General features: G+C 45.3%; 1 protein-coding gene across 4 annotated transcripts in view; it reads left to right on the top strand.

Moving 5' to 3' along the window:
- Nucleotides 1–12,930, top strand: part of MTA3 (metastasis associated 1 family member 3) — a 1,736,304-nt gene that overhangs the window by 148,282 nt on the left and 1,575,092 nt on the right. For all 4 annotated transcript variants that reach the window (XM_069608476.1, XM_069608475.1, XM_069608474.1 and 1 more), the window contains exon 5: nt 9,783–9,846. In XM_069608476.1, coding sequence (XP_069464577.1) covers nt 9,783–9,846 — 64 coding nt within the window. The remainder of the gene's footprint in view (nt 1–9,782; nt 9,847–12,930) is intronic.

Here is a 12,930-nt window from a genome sequence, read left to right as displayed (position 1 = left end):
CCTGCTACAACTCTCCGCCCTCTGCAACTCATCCAAGACTTGTCCTTGGCCTCAAGCCCTGGGATCGTATCTCTTCAGCCCTGACATCTCTTAATTGGCTCCCAGTGGCTGCAAGGATTAAGTACAAGACCCTCTTCATTGTCCACCAGGCCTTCTGGGGTCTGGGTCCTCAATACCTTCAATTCTCCCTCCGGAAATACCTTCATACTGGAGCTTTTCACTCCTCTACCTCCAACTCCCTCCGGGTCAGTCGCTTATCCAAGCAACAAGTTGGTGGTAGAGCTCTCTTTGGCTGGGGCCTCCCTCTGGAACAGTCTCCCTGCCTCTGTGAAATTCACGGAGAACCATCTTCGGTTCCGGAAGCACCTCAAGACCTTCCTCTTTGCTTCTCCCTCCTAACTTCCTCTCCCCTGCTGTTCTGTTTGTTTCTGCACTGGGCCCCTGGCTACCCTCTGTATTCAGGTCCAGATCCCTGCCCACCCTTCTGCATGCCCGCACTGCCTCCTGGCAACCCTTGCATTTGGATCTGTATCTGCAACCCCGCAGTCCCCTTACCTGCAAGTACCAGGCACCCGTTGTCTGCGCTTAATTGTTGCACTTGCCACCTGCTGGCCGCACTACCTTTTTTATTTCCTCACGTGTTCTGCACTTTCCACTCCTCCCCTTGCCCCCTCTCCTCTGCACTTGTGTGTTCCCAATGTCACTGGGCCTAGTAAGATTTTTGTCCCCCCCCCTTGTATCCTTCCCTTGCCTCGTCACGTCCTGAAATACTTTGTATGTTTGGGATATAAATAAAGTATTATATTATCATTCAGGCTTCCTTATGAAGCCTAGGCCTCAAGGTGTGGAACATGTCATGGTCTCCAAGATGGTGGACAAGACTGGTAAAGAACAAGAAGGCACTGTCATTTTGGATCTAGTGTCAGAGACCCAGGATCTACCCAGTCCTTTCATGTTTGTAGATGTGTATGAATTCTACATCTCTGAGCACTTTCCTAGGCAGGGATCACTTTGCACTCTTAACCAGCCAGTGACTGTCGGGCCTAGGTTGCACAGACCCATGGCTTTCGGCTGCACCAGTGTTTTCCTGGAAGTTGGTTTCATGTGCTCGATCTGCTCCTCAGCCTTGGTCTAAAGATAGATTATTTACTGCACTGGTCACATGACAGTAATGCGTTCAGCTATTTGTGTTCCTTGAAAGTTAGAAAGAAGGCAAGCATTTACATTCAGCAGAAGAAGCTGACAAAACAATTTCAACTTTTCACCCTACACGTTTTCTGCTTGTCATTTGTGGTATTGTCACATCTTGTTTAAAGCTCCGTAGACAACATGCAGAACGGACATCATCATAGCCAATAGTCTTGTGTGCTTTAAAAGAAAAAAATGGAAGGGAGATCACAAGAATTAGTTTTGTACTGTAAAGCAACTTTTCCATTTTCAAGGAGGTGGGTCAAGAGCAGGAGAATGTAATCCCAAACAACTTTAGAGAACATTTCACCTGATTTCTGAATCTGATTTTTTTTTTTTAATTAAATGCAGCAAAAAAACCTCTAGAGAACTATTCTCTGTAATTTTTAACTTTGTTCGACCTACGGCTGCATCATTGGTCAGGGATGCCTCACTTAGCACGGCTAATTCCTTTAACCTGTTTTGCTCGAGAAAATGAAATGCATCTAGGCAAAGTTTACCTTAAATAGGCAACTGGAGAAAGAACAAGACCTGACGCAGCTTTATTTGATGATAATGTTCTTTTTGAATGGATTGTGTCCTCCCACGTATTCCTCATCTTTGATATACATCCCCTTCCATGCACTTCTCCCTCTAACATGCACTTGCGCGTTCTCAATGTCACTGGGCCTATTAAGATGGTTGTTTTTGTTTCTCCTCTGTTCCCCTTCCCTTGTCGCGCTCTGAAACACTTGTGTATGAGTGCGATAGAAATAAAATATCAATATCCCCGAAGCTTTGCTGCTTTGGAAAAGAAATTCTCGGCAGAAGGTCCTGTACCCGTTGTCGTGGCGTCTATGTCCTGCGAGGGCCTCAATCGAGCGTCGTCGATAGTATAAATAGCTTGTGCAGCGCCTGTTGTCTACAGTTGCATTTTTCGGAAAGCTTTGGCTTCGAGTACTAACTCAGGGAAAGCCTTGTCACCTGAGGTGAGAGCTCAACACATTCTGCAGATGGTAACAAAATTCCACCAACTGCAAGTTCCGAGCAGAGTTGATCAGGACCTTCTATGGTGGGCTTGCAAGGACAACATTCTCAAGGGAGAATCTTTTTGGCAACCATTGCCGGAGATGACAGTAGTGACGGAGGCCTCCCTCACGGGGTGAGGAGCCCACACCAATGATCTGACAATCCGCTGTCGTTGGTCTCCATCCAAGTCCAAGCTACATATCAAACTTTTGGAGCATAGGGCAATCAGACTAGCGCTGAAGGCCTTCCTGCCATCTGTACGGGGAAAGAATGTCCTGATAATGACGGACAACACAGTGGCCATGTACTACCTCAACAAGAGAGGAGGTTTAGGGTCGCAGAAAGAATTCTTGATTTCCTTGCGATCACAGAGACTTTGCTCCACAGTGCATCAGGACCCTCACTCATGTTAGCTATCCCTGATGGCTACACCATAGCTAGACAAGACTATGATAGCGCCCGAGGAGGTGGCATTGCTATTATCTCTAAAACTGCTGTACGCCTACGACCTGCCCCTGCCCACCTGTATCAACCTTGTGAAGCTCTCTGTCAAATTCCAGATAAACAATTCACAAACACTTACCATTCATTTAATATATAGAACGCCTGGTCCACTTGGTACCTTCAAGGAGGATCTGCACAATATACTTACCAATAACCTCAAACCTTCCTCGTAAATACTCCTACTAGGGGATTTCAACCCAGGCTTCTTGGATCAAACGGATAAAAACGCCATAGATATAGCCAATACAATTATGGCACTAGGTCTATCTCAAAAAGTGAATAAACCCACCCACCAAAAAGGTAGAATACTGTACTGGATAGCAGATTATAACTGTAGAGCGAATATCTTTTCCATCCTGCCGCTCTCCTGGACAGACCACTCACTGGTGTCCTTCAACCTATCTACTACAAGACTCAACCCCAATGCCTCGCCAGGTAGCGCCACCCTGCCTAACTAGAAATAAAAAAAAGTATTACGGCAGAGAAAATTATCCCTACTATCCTTCCTACTCTTAACTCATTGTCAGAAAATCTTGATCCTAGCATCCTAATTCAAGAATGTAATAATATTATGCTCACCACCTTGGATAGAATTGCCCCTTTCAAACTCAGACCTAGTAAACCTGAGGCCCATTTAAACAAATGGTTTACGCCACAACTTAAAGACCTTCGCACCCTAAAAAGAAAAAGTGAAACTAATTGGAGACTCTGCCCCACCAGTGAGAACAAAACTAACTTCACTCGCCTCTCACTAACGATGTCTGCTTGGCAAAACGTAACTCCTACGATGAGCGTATTGCCAAATCCAATTCTAGTATAAAAGAACTCTTCTCCATACTGAAAGAACTTGAGTCCCCAATAGCTACACCCGATATCTGCACCAAAGATAAATCCTGGTATACAGACATCCAACATGCATTAGCCAATAAAATTGTTACGCTCCAAAATAAAATTCAGCAGAAAAGTGTTGAACCTTCAGCACTCACCCAACATTCCCGCACCGAATGCTTCACCACCGGTTTATAATATCTTCAATTTTTCCAAAATCTCTACCCTGGAGGTAGAAAAACATATTCTGTCACTGAAGCCCTCTAATTGCAAAGGTGACATCTGCCCAGCACAATTAATTAAAGATGCCGCCAGAGATTTATCCCCATTCATCACCAAACTGATTAATGCCTCCTTTGCTACAGGTACTATCCCTGCCAACCTGAAACAGTCCTGGGTGCTCCCTCTTCTGAAGAAACGGACCTTAGACCCACTCATCCCCACCAATTACCGGCCCATCACCACAGTCCCATTCTTACTGAAAATATTGGATAAAGCTGCCTACATCAAAATTAAAAAAACACCTTGAATAGCACAAACTCCTTGGTATCAGACAATCTGGGTTCCACCCATTACACAGAACGGAAACAGCCTTAATTGACTTAAAGACCCAAATAGACGAACTGAGAGACAAAGGGAAGTCATTACTTCTGCTCCTACTTGAACCTCAGCCGCATTCGATCTGGTCAACCACAAAGTCCTCTGCCGACACCTTGATTCTGCGGCCCACTTCTCCCCGGAAGCCATCAATTGGATTAAATCCTTCCTGAGCGAGAGAACCATGAATCTTCTCTCCCTCGGCAGCTGCAGATCCTACCCCTATCCTGTGTGGTGTCCCTCAAGGATCCTGCGTCTCTCCAACTCTCTACAATATCTTCACCAAACCCTTGTTTGATGATCTGGACCTTCTGGGTATTAACTACACTAATTACGCAGATGATACCCTGATTCTCCTCCTGCTTTCTGGGGATCACAACAAGGACACGGGGCTGGTGAACAAAGTATATCTTATCATTCAAGCATGGATGGCCACTCATGGCCTATGCTTGAACGATGATAAGACCAGGTTGATAATTCTGGGGTCACAGGCCAACATCAAAAAACTAGTTCAGGAATTCTCCTCATTCAATATTGACGGGAACTCCATTAAAGTATCCAAGGAGGTAAAAACCCTTGGCTTCTACTTGGACTCACACTGTCGTTCGATAAACAGATCAAATCCCTGACATCCTCTACAGCTTACACGTGCAAGCTACTCCGAGCTGGCAAGCCTTTCCTCTCTGACGACAGCTGCTTGATCCTGGCCAGAGCTCTAATACTGTCCAGAATTGTATATTGTAATGCTTTTTACAGTGGTGATAATAAAACTATCCATGAACTGCAAACCCTATAAAATAATGCCTTAAGAGCAGCCTTAGGCATAAACAAAAGAACCCATATTTCCCCCCTCAGACACCATCATAAATGGTTATCCACAGCCAATAAAACAGTTGAAGATGCTTTCATTGACCCACAAAGCTCTTAACGCTGCCCCCAGCTACCTTACACCTAAGCTTCAGAGAAAAATTGTTCAGACTAACCAGAGCTGGCAATGCTAATTGCTTGACCATACCTAAATACAAGCTCACCACCATTGGTGGCAATAGCTTCCCTGTAAAGGTGGCCAAATACTGGAACTCTTTGCCCCAAGACCTGAGAGCTGACCAACCTTACTTACACTTCAGAAAAAATGTTATAAAACAGATCATTGCTACAGATCCTTAGCTTCTGACCTTTAGGATATGCCCGTGGCTCCAGCCCACTTGTATGCCTAAGTGATACACAAAGGATCTAACTAAGCATTGTTTATTTCTGCACACTGCTCATGCTTATTCTTGTTACTATAAAAGCCATCTTACCTCCTCTGTATATATTTGCACATTCTGTATACTCGATACCTTTTAATTTCTGTGCATGTTTGTGTATACTCAATGCATATTTGTAACTATGTAAGCTTCGCATCTTCATACTGCTGCGCCCTCTTACCTACGGGTTTGGTGCGCATAACAAATGAATAAACAAACAAACTACCACTGTGCAGAGAGGCAATGCAGCTCTGTTTCGGGGCAATACAAGAAGGAATCTGTCGGCAGTTCACATAGCCGGAGAGCAGAACACGGCAGCGGACGCTCTAAGCAGGCACAGCAGTCTCCACGAGTGGGAACTAGTTCAGGAAGTCCTTCAGGATATGTTCAACCTAGGGGGACCCATCCAGTGCATCTGCTTGCGACCGGTACCAACCGGAAGTGTAAACTGTATTGCTCAAGGGAATTTCCCCCAAGAGGAGCTCTAGGAGACACGTTCGTGGTGGACTGGGAATTTCCACTCCTTTACGCGTTTCCTCCAGTCCCCGTCATTCCTCATGTCATCAGGAGGTTGAGAAAGTTCTGAAAATCCATGATCCTAATATCCCCGGATTGGGCCAGGAGGACGTGGTATCCAAACTTTCTGGACATGTCCATCTACCCTCCAATACGTCTTCCACAAAGAGAGGTTATACGCTCGCAAGAGGAAGGTCGGGTTCTCCATCCAGAAGTTGAGCCACTAGGCCTTCAGGCATGGTTTCTCCCGGATGACCTAATGGAAATGGAGATTTTGCTTTTGGCCAGAAGGCCAGCAACCAATTCTTTGTACTGGTGTCGTTGGAATAAGTTCAGTAACTGGTGCAAGGCAAGAATGTGGATCCATTTCATTGTGGCACTCCCGTAGTGCTTTCTTTTCTCTTGTATTTGGCTAATCTGGGGCTCCAGATTGGGACCATAAAAGGATATTTGGCGGCGCTTTCCTTATTTTAAACTCTCCTCGCAGGAGGTTTCCTATTCCAAAATACCCTTAATTTTTCATTTTCTGAAAGGGCTTACCAATGTGTTTCCCACAGTCCCATTCAATGTCGCTGCTTGGGATCTAAATCTTGTTTTATTTGTAACATGTATATCCTTCGAGCCTTTACATTCGTGTCCGTTACGGCTCCAAACTTTGAAAACAGCCCTACTTATTGTATTAACATCAGCCCGCAGGGTAAGTGAGTTGCAGGCTCTTTCATGCAAGCCTCCTCATACTATTTTCTACAAGGATAAAGTAAAAGCATCATACCTGCCGAAAGTAGTCTCTGACTTCCATTTGTCGCAGAAGATAACGCTACCAACGAGAATGCTATAGTTTTGCCGAAAGGACCCGCCAGAAGGGATTAGAGTCCACTAGGGGCATGGCAACCTCCGCGGCTCTCCCAATAAAGGACATCTGCTCAGCGGCTACTTGGTCGTCCATTCACTTTTTTCAAGCATTACTGCTTGCACTCCTCCTCCACTCAAGGAGGTAATTTTGCAAAGGCAGTTCTCCATTCAATCCATGATTAATTAATTGATGCTCCCACCTCCAAATTGTCACTGCCTTGTCTTGTGAGTCTATCCAAGATGAGGAATACGTGGGAGGAACATCCAGTCGACCAATGGATTGTTCTATCTGACCTAATGACCTAGAAAAAATCTGTAATTTTTTCCCCTGGTGAAGAAAGCTAATCTGGATCCCGACAATATACAGAATTGCCACCCGGCGCAGGCCTGCCATGGCCAGGAACGATTCTGGAGAACTTTGTGACAAGCCTACTGCAGGAGTTGGAGTCCCTTTTGGGCACGCTTCAGTCTGGGTCTGGCCCAGGATTTGGGATGCGGACTGCTCTGGTGGCAGTTTGGGATGAACTGTTAAGGGTTGCAGACTACTGGAAACTCACCTTACTGGTAATGCTAGACCAGTCAGCCGCATTTGATACAGTGGACCAATTCATCCTGATCAAGCAACTTGGGGAAGTAGGGCTGGTTCACCTACTTTTTGTCTGAGCATTGGCAACAGGTGAGGCTGGGATGTTTTTGTCAGAAGCCAGCAGGTCTGTGGTGGATGTTGGGTAAAATTTTCATAACGATGATCAATCTTCCTGACCTGTGTCAACCCCAGAATGTTTTGACTAGGTAACTATTCTACCTTGTCTCTAGGTAAGGGCAATCACCCCCCCCCCCCTTTTTTTTCTCTTTTTATGCACAACCTTTTTATGTCCCTCCATAGTGTGTGATTGAAGTTATAGTTTCCTACAACCTTTGGGCTAAGGCTGGGTTGCCCATATGTTCTCCCCTGTTAATTTCTCTTTCATGTGCCTGGGTGAACTACAGTTCCCAAGTAGTAAAGAGGGATTTTCTTCCCCCTTTACATTTTTTTTATAGTGAGCCAGCACACCCCACCTTATGTGGAGTGCTGGGGGGATACAATCTATCCCTTTTCTTACTTACCTGGTAACATTTTGTCACGAATGGCTGGTGGCAGTGTAACTACTTAAATGACTTTAGTCTTCATTACTCGCAGGATGAGCCTCTATAATGCACAGAAGGGCCACCATTTTGCTAAAATGGTGGGCTCCTTCATTTTTCACCATTTCTTGTGTGCCTGCTGTTTGAGGTCTTCCCCTGAAATTCTTGGTGGGAACGACCTCTGTGGCTGTTTTTGTCTTCTGCGGGAATCATGCTAATTCCCCGGCCAGGCTCCAGTGCGTCTGGAAAGGCAGGAAGCAAGGCAGGAGTCCAAAACTCTGCAGTCCTTTGTCTTCCACCTTGCTTGAAAGCAAACAACTGCCAGTGGGGCGGTGGGGGGAAAGGGGGCTAGCTGACCTGATTGGACAGCCAGACCACCCCTTGCTGTAAAATGCTGGGAGAGAATGTAGAGGTTATGCTGTAGTTTGTGATAAAAACTCTGAACCTGGAAGCGACCGGAGAGACTGCTGTTACCCTTCCTTCTAAGTGAACTGGGGACTCCAAAAACGGCGACCCCGAGCCTGGTGAGCTCCACTAGACTAAAGGACCTGCATTTTGATCCATCCCACGCCGTGCTGCGAACTTGCAGGGCTGATCTACCCCAATACCCTGGGACCATGAGCCATTGTGCACAGAATTCCGAATCTTGCTAAAACTTTGTGGGCATCCTGCTGGACTTCCCGAGATGTGAATAGAGTTAGAAAAGTCCCCTCACCAGAATGCTGGACCTTGTAAAGGAAGAGATTCCGACCAATAGGCCTGACACAAAGTTGGCAAAGGGTCCTTGTGTTGAGAAAAATCCAATTTAAGTTAAACAATCAGATTGTCAGAAACAGTGTTGAAAAATACCATGGAACGGTTTGTGGCATCGTATTCTCAACCGGGCCTAATAGATGAGGCTGATTGTGGAGGAGGGGGTTTATTGAATTTTGTAATGGTACAAATTAATTAATGTATTAAAAAAGAACTGATTTCGAAAGACCGCTCAGAGCGGTCCTTCTAAATCCATCCGTCACGCCCCTGCCGCACACGAGTGTGCAATATCGGCTGTTGGGCACGGCAGGGCGAGGGAAGTCGCGGGTGTGAGGGGTACGTTTTTTGTGTTTGAGCGTCTGTGGGAGAAGAGGGGGAATATTTGTGGTGGGGTGGTACTAGGGTAGGGGCTCAATGTCTGTGTGTATGATTGCGTGGCTGTGGTGGAGGTTGAGAGGGAATGTGTTGGGCGGGGAAGGGAGGCAGTTGGGTATGAAGGAGGCGCTTTAGGGTTGACTCCTGCCCCCTGAGTTTTCCCACAAATCTTGCCTTTGGAAGAGAGTGGGGGTGGTGGTGGTGGGATTGCCTTCCTGGGAGGGTTGAGGGGGTGTAACCCGCCAACCAGAGTGATATTTCAACATTTTGAAGGCCACACAATACAAGATGCATTGAATTGGGATCTTGATGGGCTGAATTGCATGCAGGCAAACACAGTGGGCATTTTGGATTTGTTTGCTTTGCATGCAACCTGGTTTGCCTTAAAGATCTGCCAGAGCTTCTTTGTACCTTGCAATCCAAGATTTGAAAAGCATGACATATTTGCCAGAATGTGGAACATTTCCAAAAAGTAGATTAGCTGCTTTGGCACAATCTATACACCTGCCTGCCACATCATACCTGTTATCTGTTTAATGATGGTTGTACTTGATCATTTAATGCCAAATCTATCAAATGCTGTAAATATATGAGCATGTGATGTCCTATCCATGGAGACACAGGAAATGCGTGCACCTTGCAAAAGCTGAAACTATTGGCTTTGTCAATTTATTTGCATTATACTGTTTTTTTGTTTTTGTTTAATAGAGTGCCTTGATGATTTTGACATGTTGAAAAATGCCATAATGCTTTTTTGTGGTTAAATCTATTGCTTCCTTTTCTTCATAGGGGGAAATGCAGCGTTGCCCTTCTAAATGAGACGGAATCCGTTTTATCATATCTTGATAGAGAGGTGAGATTATTTTTATTCTGCCATTCTCTGGACACCATAGTTAATGCACAACAATGCACTGGTCACTATAATTTGCACTCAATCATAGGCTGCAAGCGAGGGTCTACTACAGTGCACTCTGTTGAGATGGATTTCCAGAACCACTTCTCAGAGATGGTTCTGGGAGGCCATCCCATTGACACTTGGGTCTACCCAATCTCTGAAGTTAGGTAGCTGAGCAGTAAGGCTTAGACTACAGGAATTGTGGGGGTGGTGGTGAGGTACAATGAGACAGACACAGAGCACTCAAATTAAACCAATAAGACAGAGTTTAAAAGTACACAATTAGGCCTAAACACACTATGCAATGAAACCAATATGCCGGTATTGAAACATTATAAGCGAACATGTTCACTTGCATTATAAAATAAGTCCCCTAGCACTTCAAAAGCCCTTCCCTGCTATAGTGAGTGGGCCTAGTGCCCCTAAGAGTCACACAAAAAAATCTATGTAGGGAGTCGGATGGCCTTAGAATTGGAGAAACAAGTTTTGGCAAAGCAAATAGGTATGTCAAATATTCGACGAATGCAGAAACAAAGGTAAGAACCATCAGTTAATGGTTCATCCAAAATGCCACCACACTAAGTTAAGCCCGCGAGGGGGGGTTCGCTGGGGGGGACCTTGGCCAGAACTCATCCAATCACAATCTGGCAAAGGAGACGTAGGGTCAGGACTTTGCACTTGTAGAACCCTACTGCAGGAGAATGTAACTGGCTATGAAGGCTTATCCCCTTATTGTGATTAAGCAGTCCTAAATGTGCTTGGCCCACTTACCTCTATCAAAGGTTCCATTACAGAGGGGTCCAGAGCTTGCGGTTGCAGTGATAGTTTTTGCCATCTGGATTGGGTCCAGCTAAGTGCTCGGAACTCTGAGACCGTTCCTGATTCTAGACAGCTGGACGTTGCAGGCACCCCTAGAGGTATACCACCAGAAGTCACATGACAGCAGATCCCCAGGACCCGATGGAAGCAGACCGCAGGGACTATCGCCACACTCAAGCAGTGGTGGCATGCACAAATAAACAGCTCTTGGAAGGCCCTGCTTTGAGCTGCAGAGCAGCATCTGTAAGAGGGCTATCCTTTTGCCACAAGCCGACAACCTGCAGAGTTTAGCTTCTGGTGCACAACAGAGGCCCAAAGGCTCTAGAGGACAGGATCTGCTTGCAAGGATCCAGACTGGTTTTTTCCACAAGCACAAGGGTCGAAGCACTGACGACAGTCTTCAGAAGATTAGTTCCAAAGAACCAGGTCTTTGCTGGAGACCATACTGGAAGGAAGTCTTAATGGCCAATCGTGTTTCACCTGCTTTCTGAAACCTTTTGTAATAGTCTTTGCTCCAACGACAATCTGAAGAATGGCTGCAGTGGTCCATCTTTTATTCTAGATTTGAGCAACGGTTCCCCACCCTGCCGACCCTCCCAGCGCTCCAATGGCAAGGATCTGCACCATTTAAACTGGCAAGGGCTGTCCAATCCTGAACAGCCCCTTGCCCCAGATCTGCCCAGCAACAGACATCCCCCTGGAAAGAGTGTAGATTGCGACCAGACAGTCCCTTCCCCCACATCTGGCCAGGTGAACACAATGCACTTTGCTTGGGGACGCCACGGCTTTGACCAGAAAAGGCTTTCATGATATAGTATTTCCTGACCTGTGAAGGCAGGAAGTAGGCCAAAGGACCAGGCAAAAAAGGTATGTCAGTCATTTTGAGTATATGGTACCCATAAAGGCATTATGTGGTAAAATGCTTAAGTGCAGAATTAAAAAATGAAAACTCAGTAGGAGGATATCTGCTGCCACCAGCCTGTCTTGGACACATTTTTTAAGTACCAAAAATGTTACTAAAAGTTAAAGGGGATAAAGGGTATCCCTGTTGTACTTCATTTTGTGTGCAGCCTTTAAAAACAACAATGAATTTAATAAATGGAGACATTGTCCCTGTTAGGCAAGACTGTGGGCAGTACCCTTTGTGAGACTACACCAACCTTGTCCTCCTGGCAATAGGTAATTCAACCTTTGGTATAAGTCTGTACTACACAGGTTGGTAGTGTGGCTGATCAGCCAGGCTTATCTCAAGTGGGGTAAATGTGAGCAGTAGGGTTTTTACAGAGATTCACATTGACAAGTATCCAAATAAACTCTTGCACTCAAGGTTTCTTGATTAAACAATTATTAATTTATTTAGCAGTCTTGTATTGTATTTATTTATATAGCACACCTAGCCCTGAGGCAACTGGTCACATTTCTTAGGTACTTATTTACAGTTACAAGCATAGTACTTCACACAATTTTCAAGCAGGTTATTTACCCAATTTACACAAAGCACAGAGTATTTACACACTTTAGGCAAATGAGATAGAGAGTATTCACAAGGGAGTTGATGGTATGCAGATACAGGTACGAAGAGGGTTAGTTGGTCAGTTGAATAAGCCTTCTTCAGAAGGGAGCAAAACATGTAACACTTCAAACACTCTTAGTTTCTCTAATCAGATCATACCCATTGGGGATGGGACACACACACTTCCTACATCCACAGGTGACTTAAATAGCGAGCACACTGTGGACATTGATTTATCACTGGTACATTTAGAGGAATACTGAGTTTGGTGCAATGGTTAGATAGGAGAATAAAAAAGGTTAACAAATAATTCATGAACTGGTAAGTACTCTGTGAGCCCTCGAATGCAAAGTAAATGAACCCTTTCCTGGGGGAAAGGCAAAAGCACAAATTCCGAGGTAAGAAGAGTCTTTCAGGGAGCCAAGACAGCCAATGTTAGTTGAGCAAAGTCTAAGGGGTCTGGAGATCTTCTTGCAGGTAAATAAAGTCTTGCACAATGTTTTTAGAAATGAAATCTCTGAAGGGCCACAGGCTGTGAGGCTTGTGAGGGGCAAGCAACTCACTCTGCAAGGGCAGCCAAGACAAGACTTAACTGGGAACAAGTAAGGCTGCACAATAAGAGCTAAGTCCTCTTAACTTTACAGTAACTTTGGTTAGAAGAAATGGTTCCTGCTGGCTTCTGTTCCTGTGTAGCTCTGCAGATCCTGTTG

The sequence above is a fragment of the Ambystoma mexicanum genome, chromosome 4q, assembly GCF_040938575.1.
Source record: "Ambystoma mexicanum isolate Mex_15411 chromosome 4q, UKY_AmexF1_1, whole genome shotgun sequence".
Taxonomy (NCBI): domain Eukaryota; kingdom Metazoa; phylum Chordata; class Amphibia; order Caudata; family Ambystomatidae; genus Ambystoma; species Ambystoma mexicanum.
This window is presented reverse-complemented; position numbering and strand designations above follow the sequence as displayed.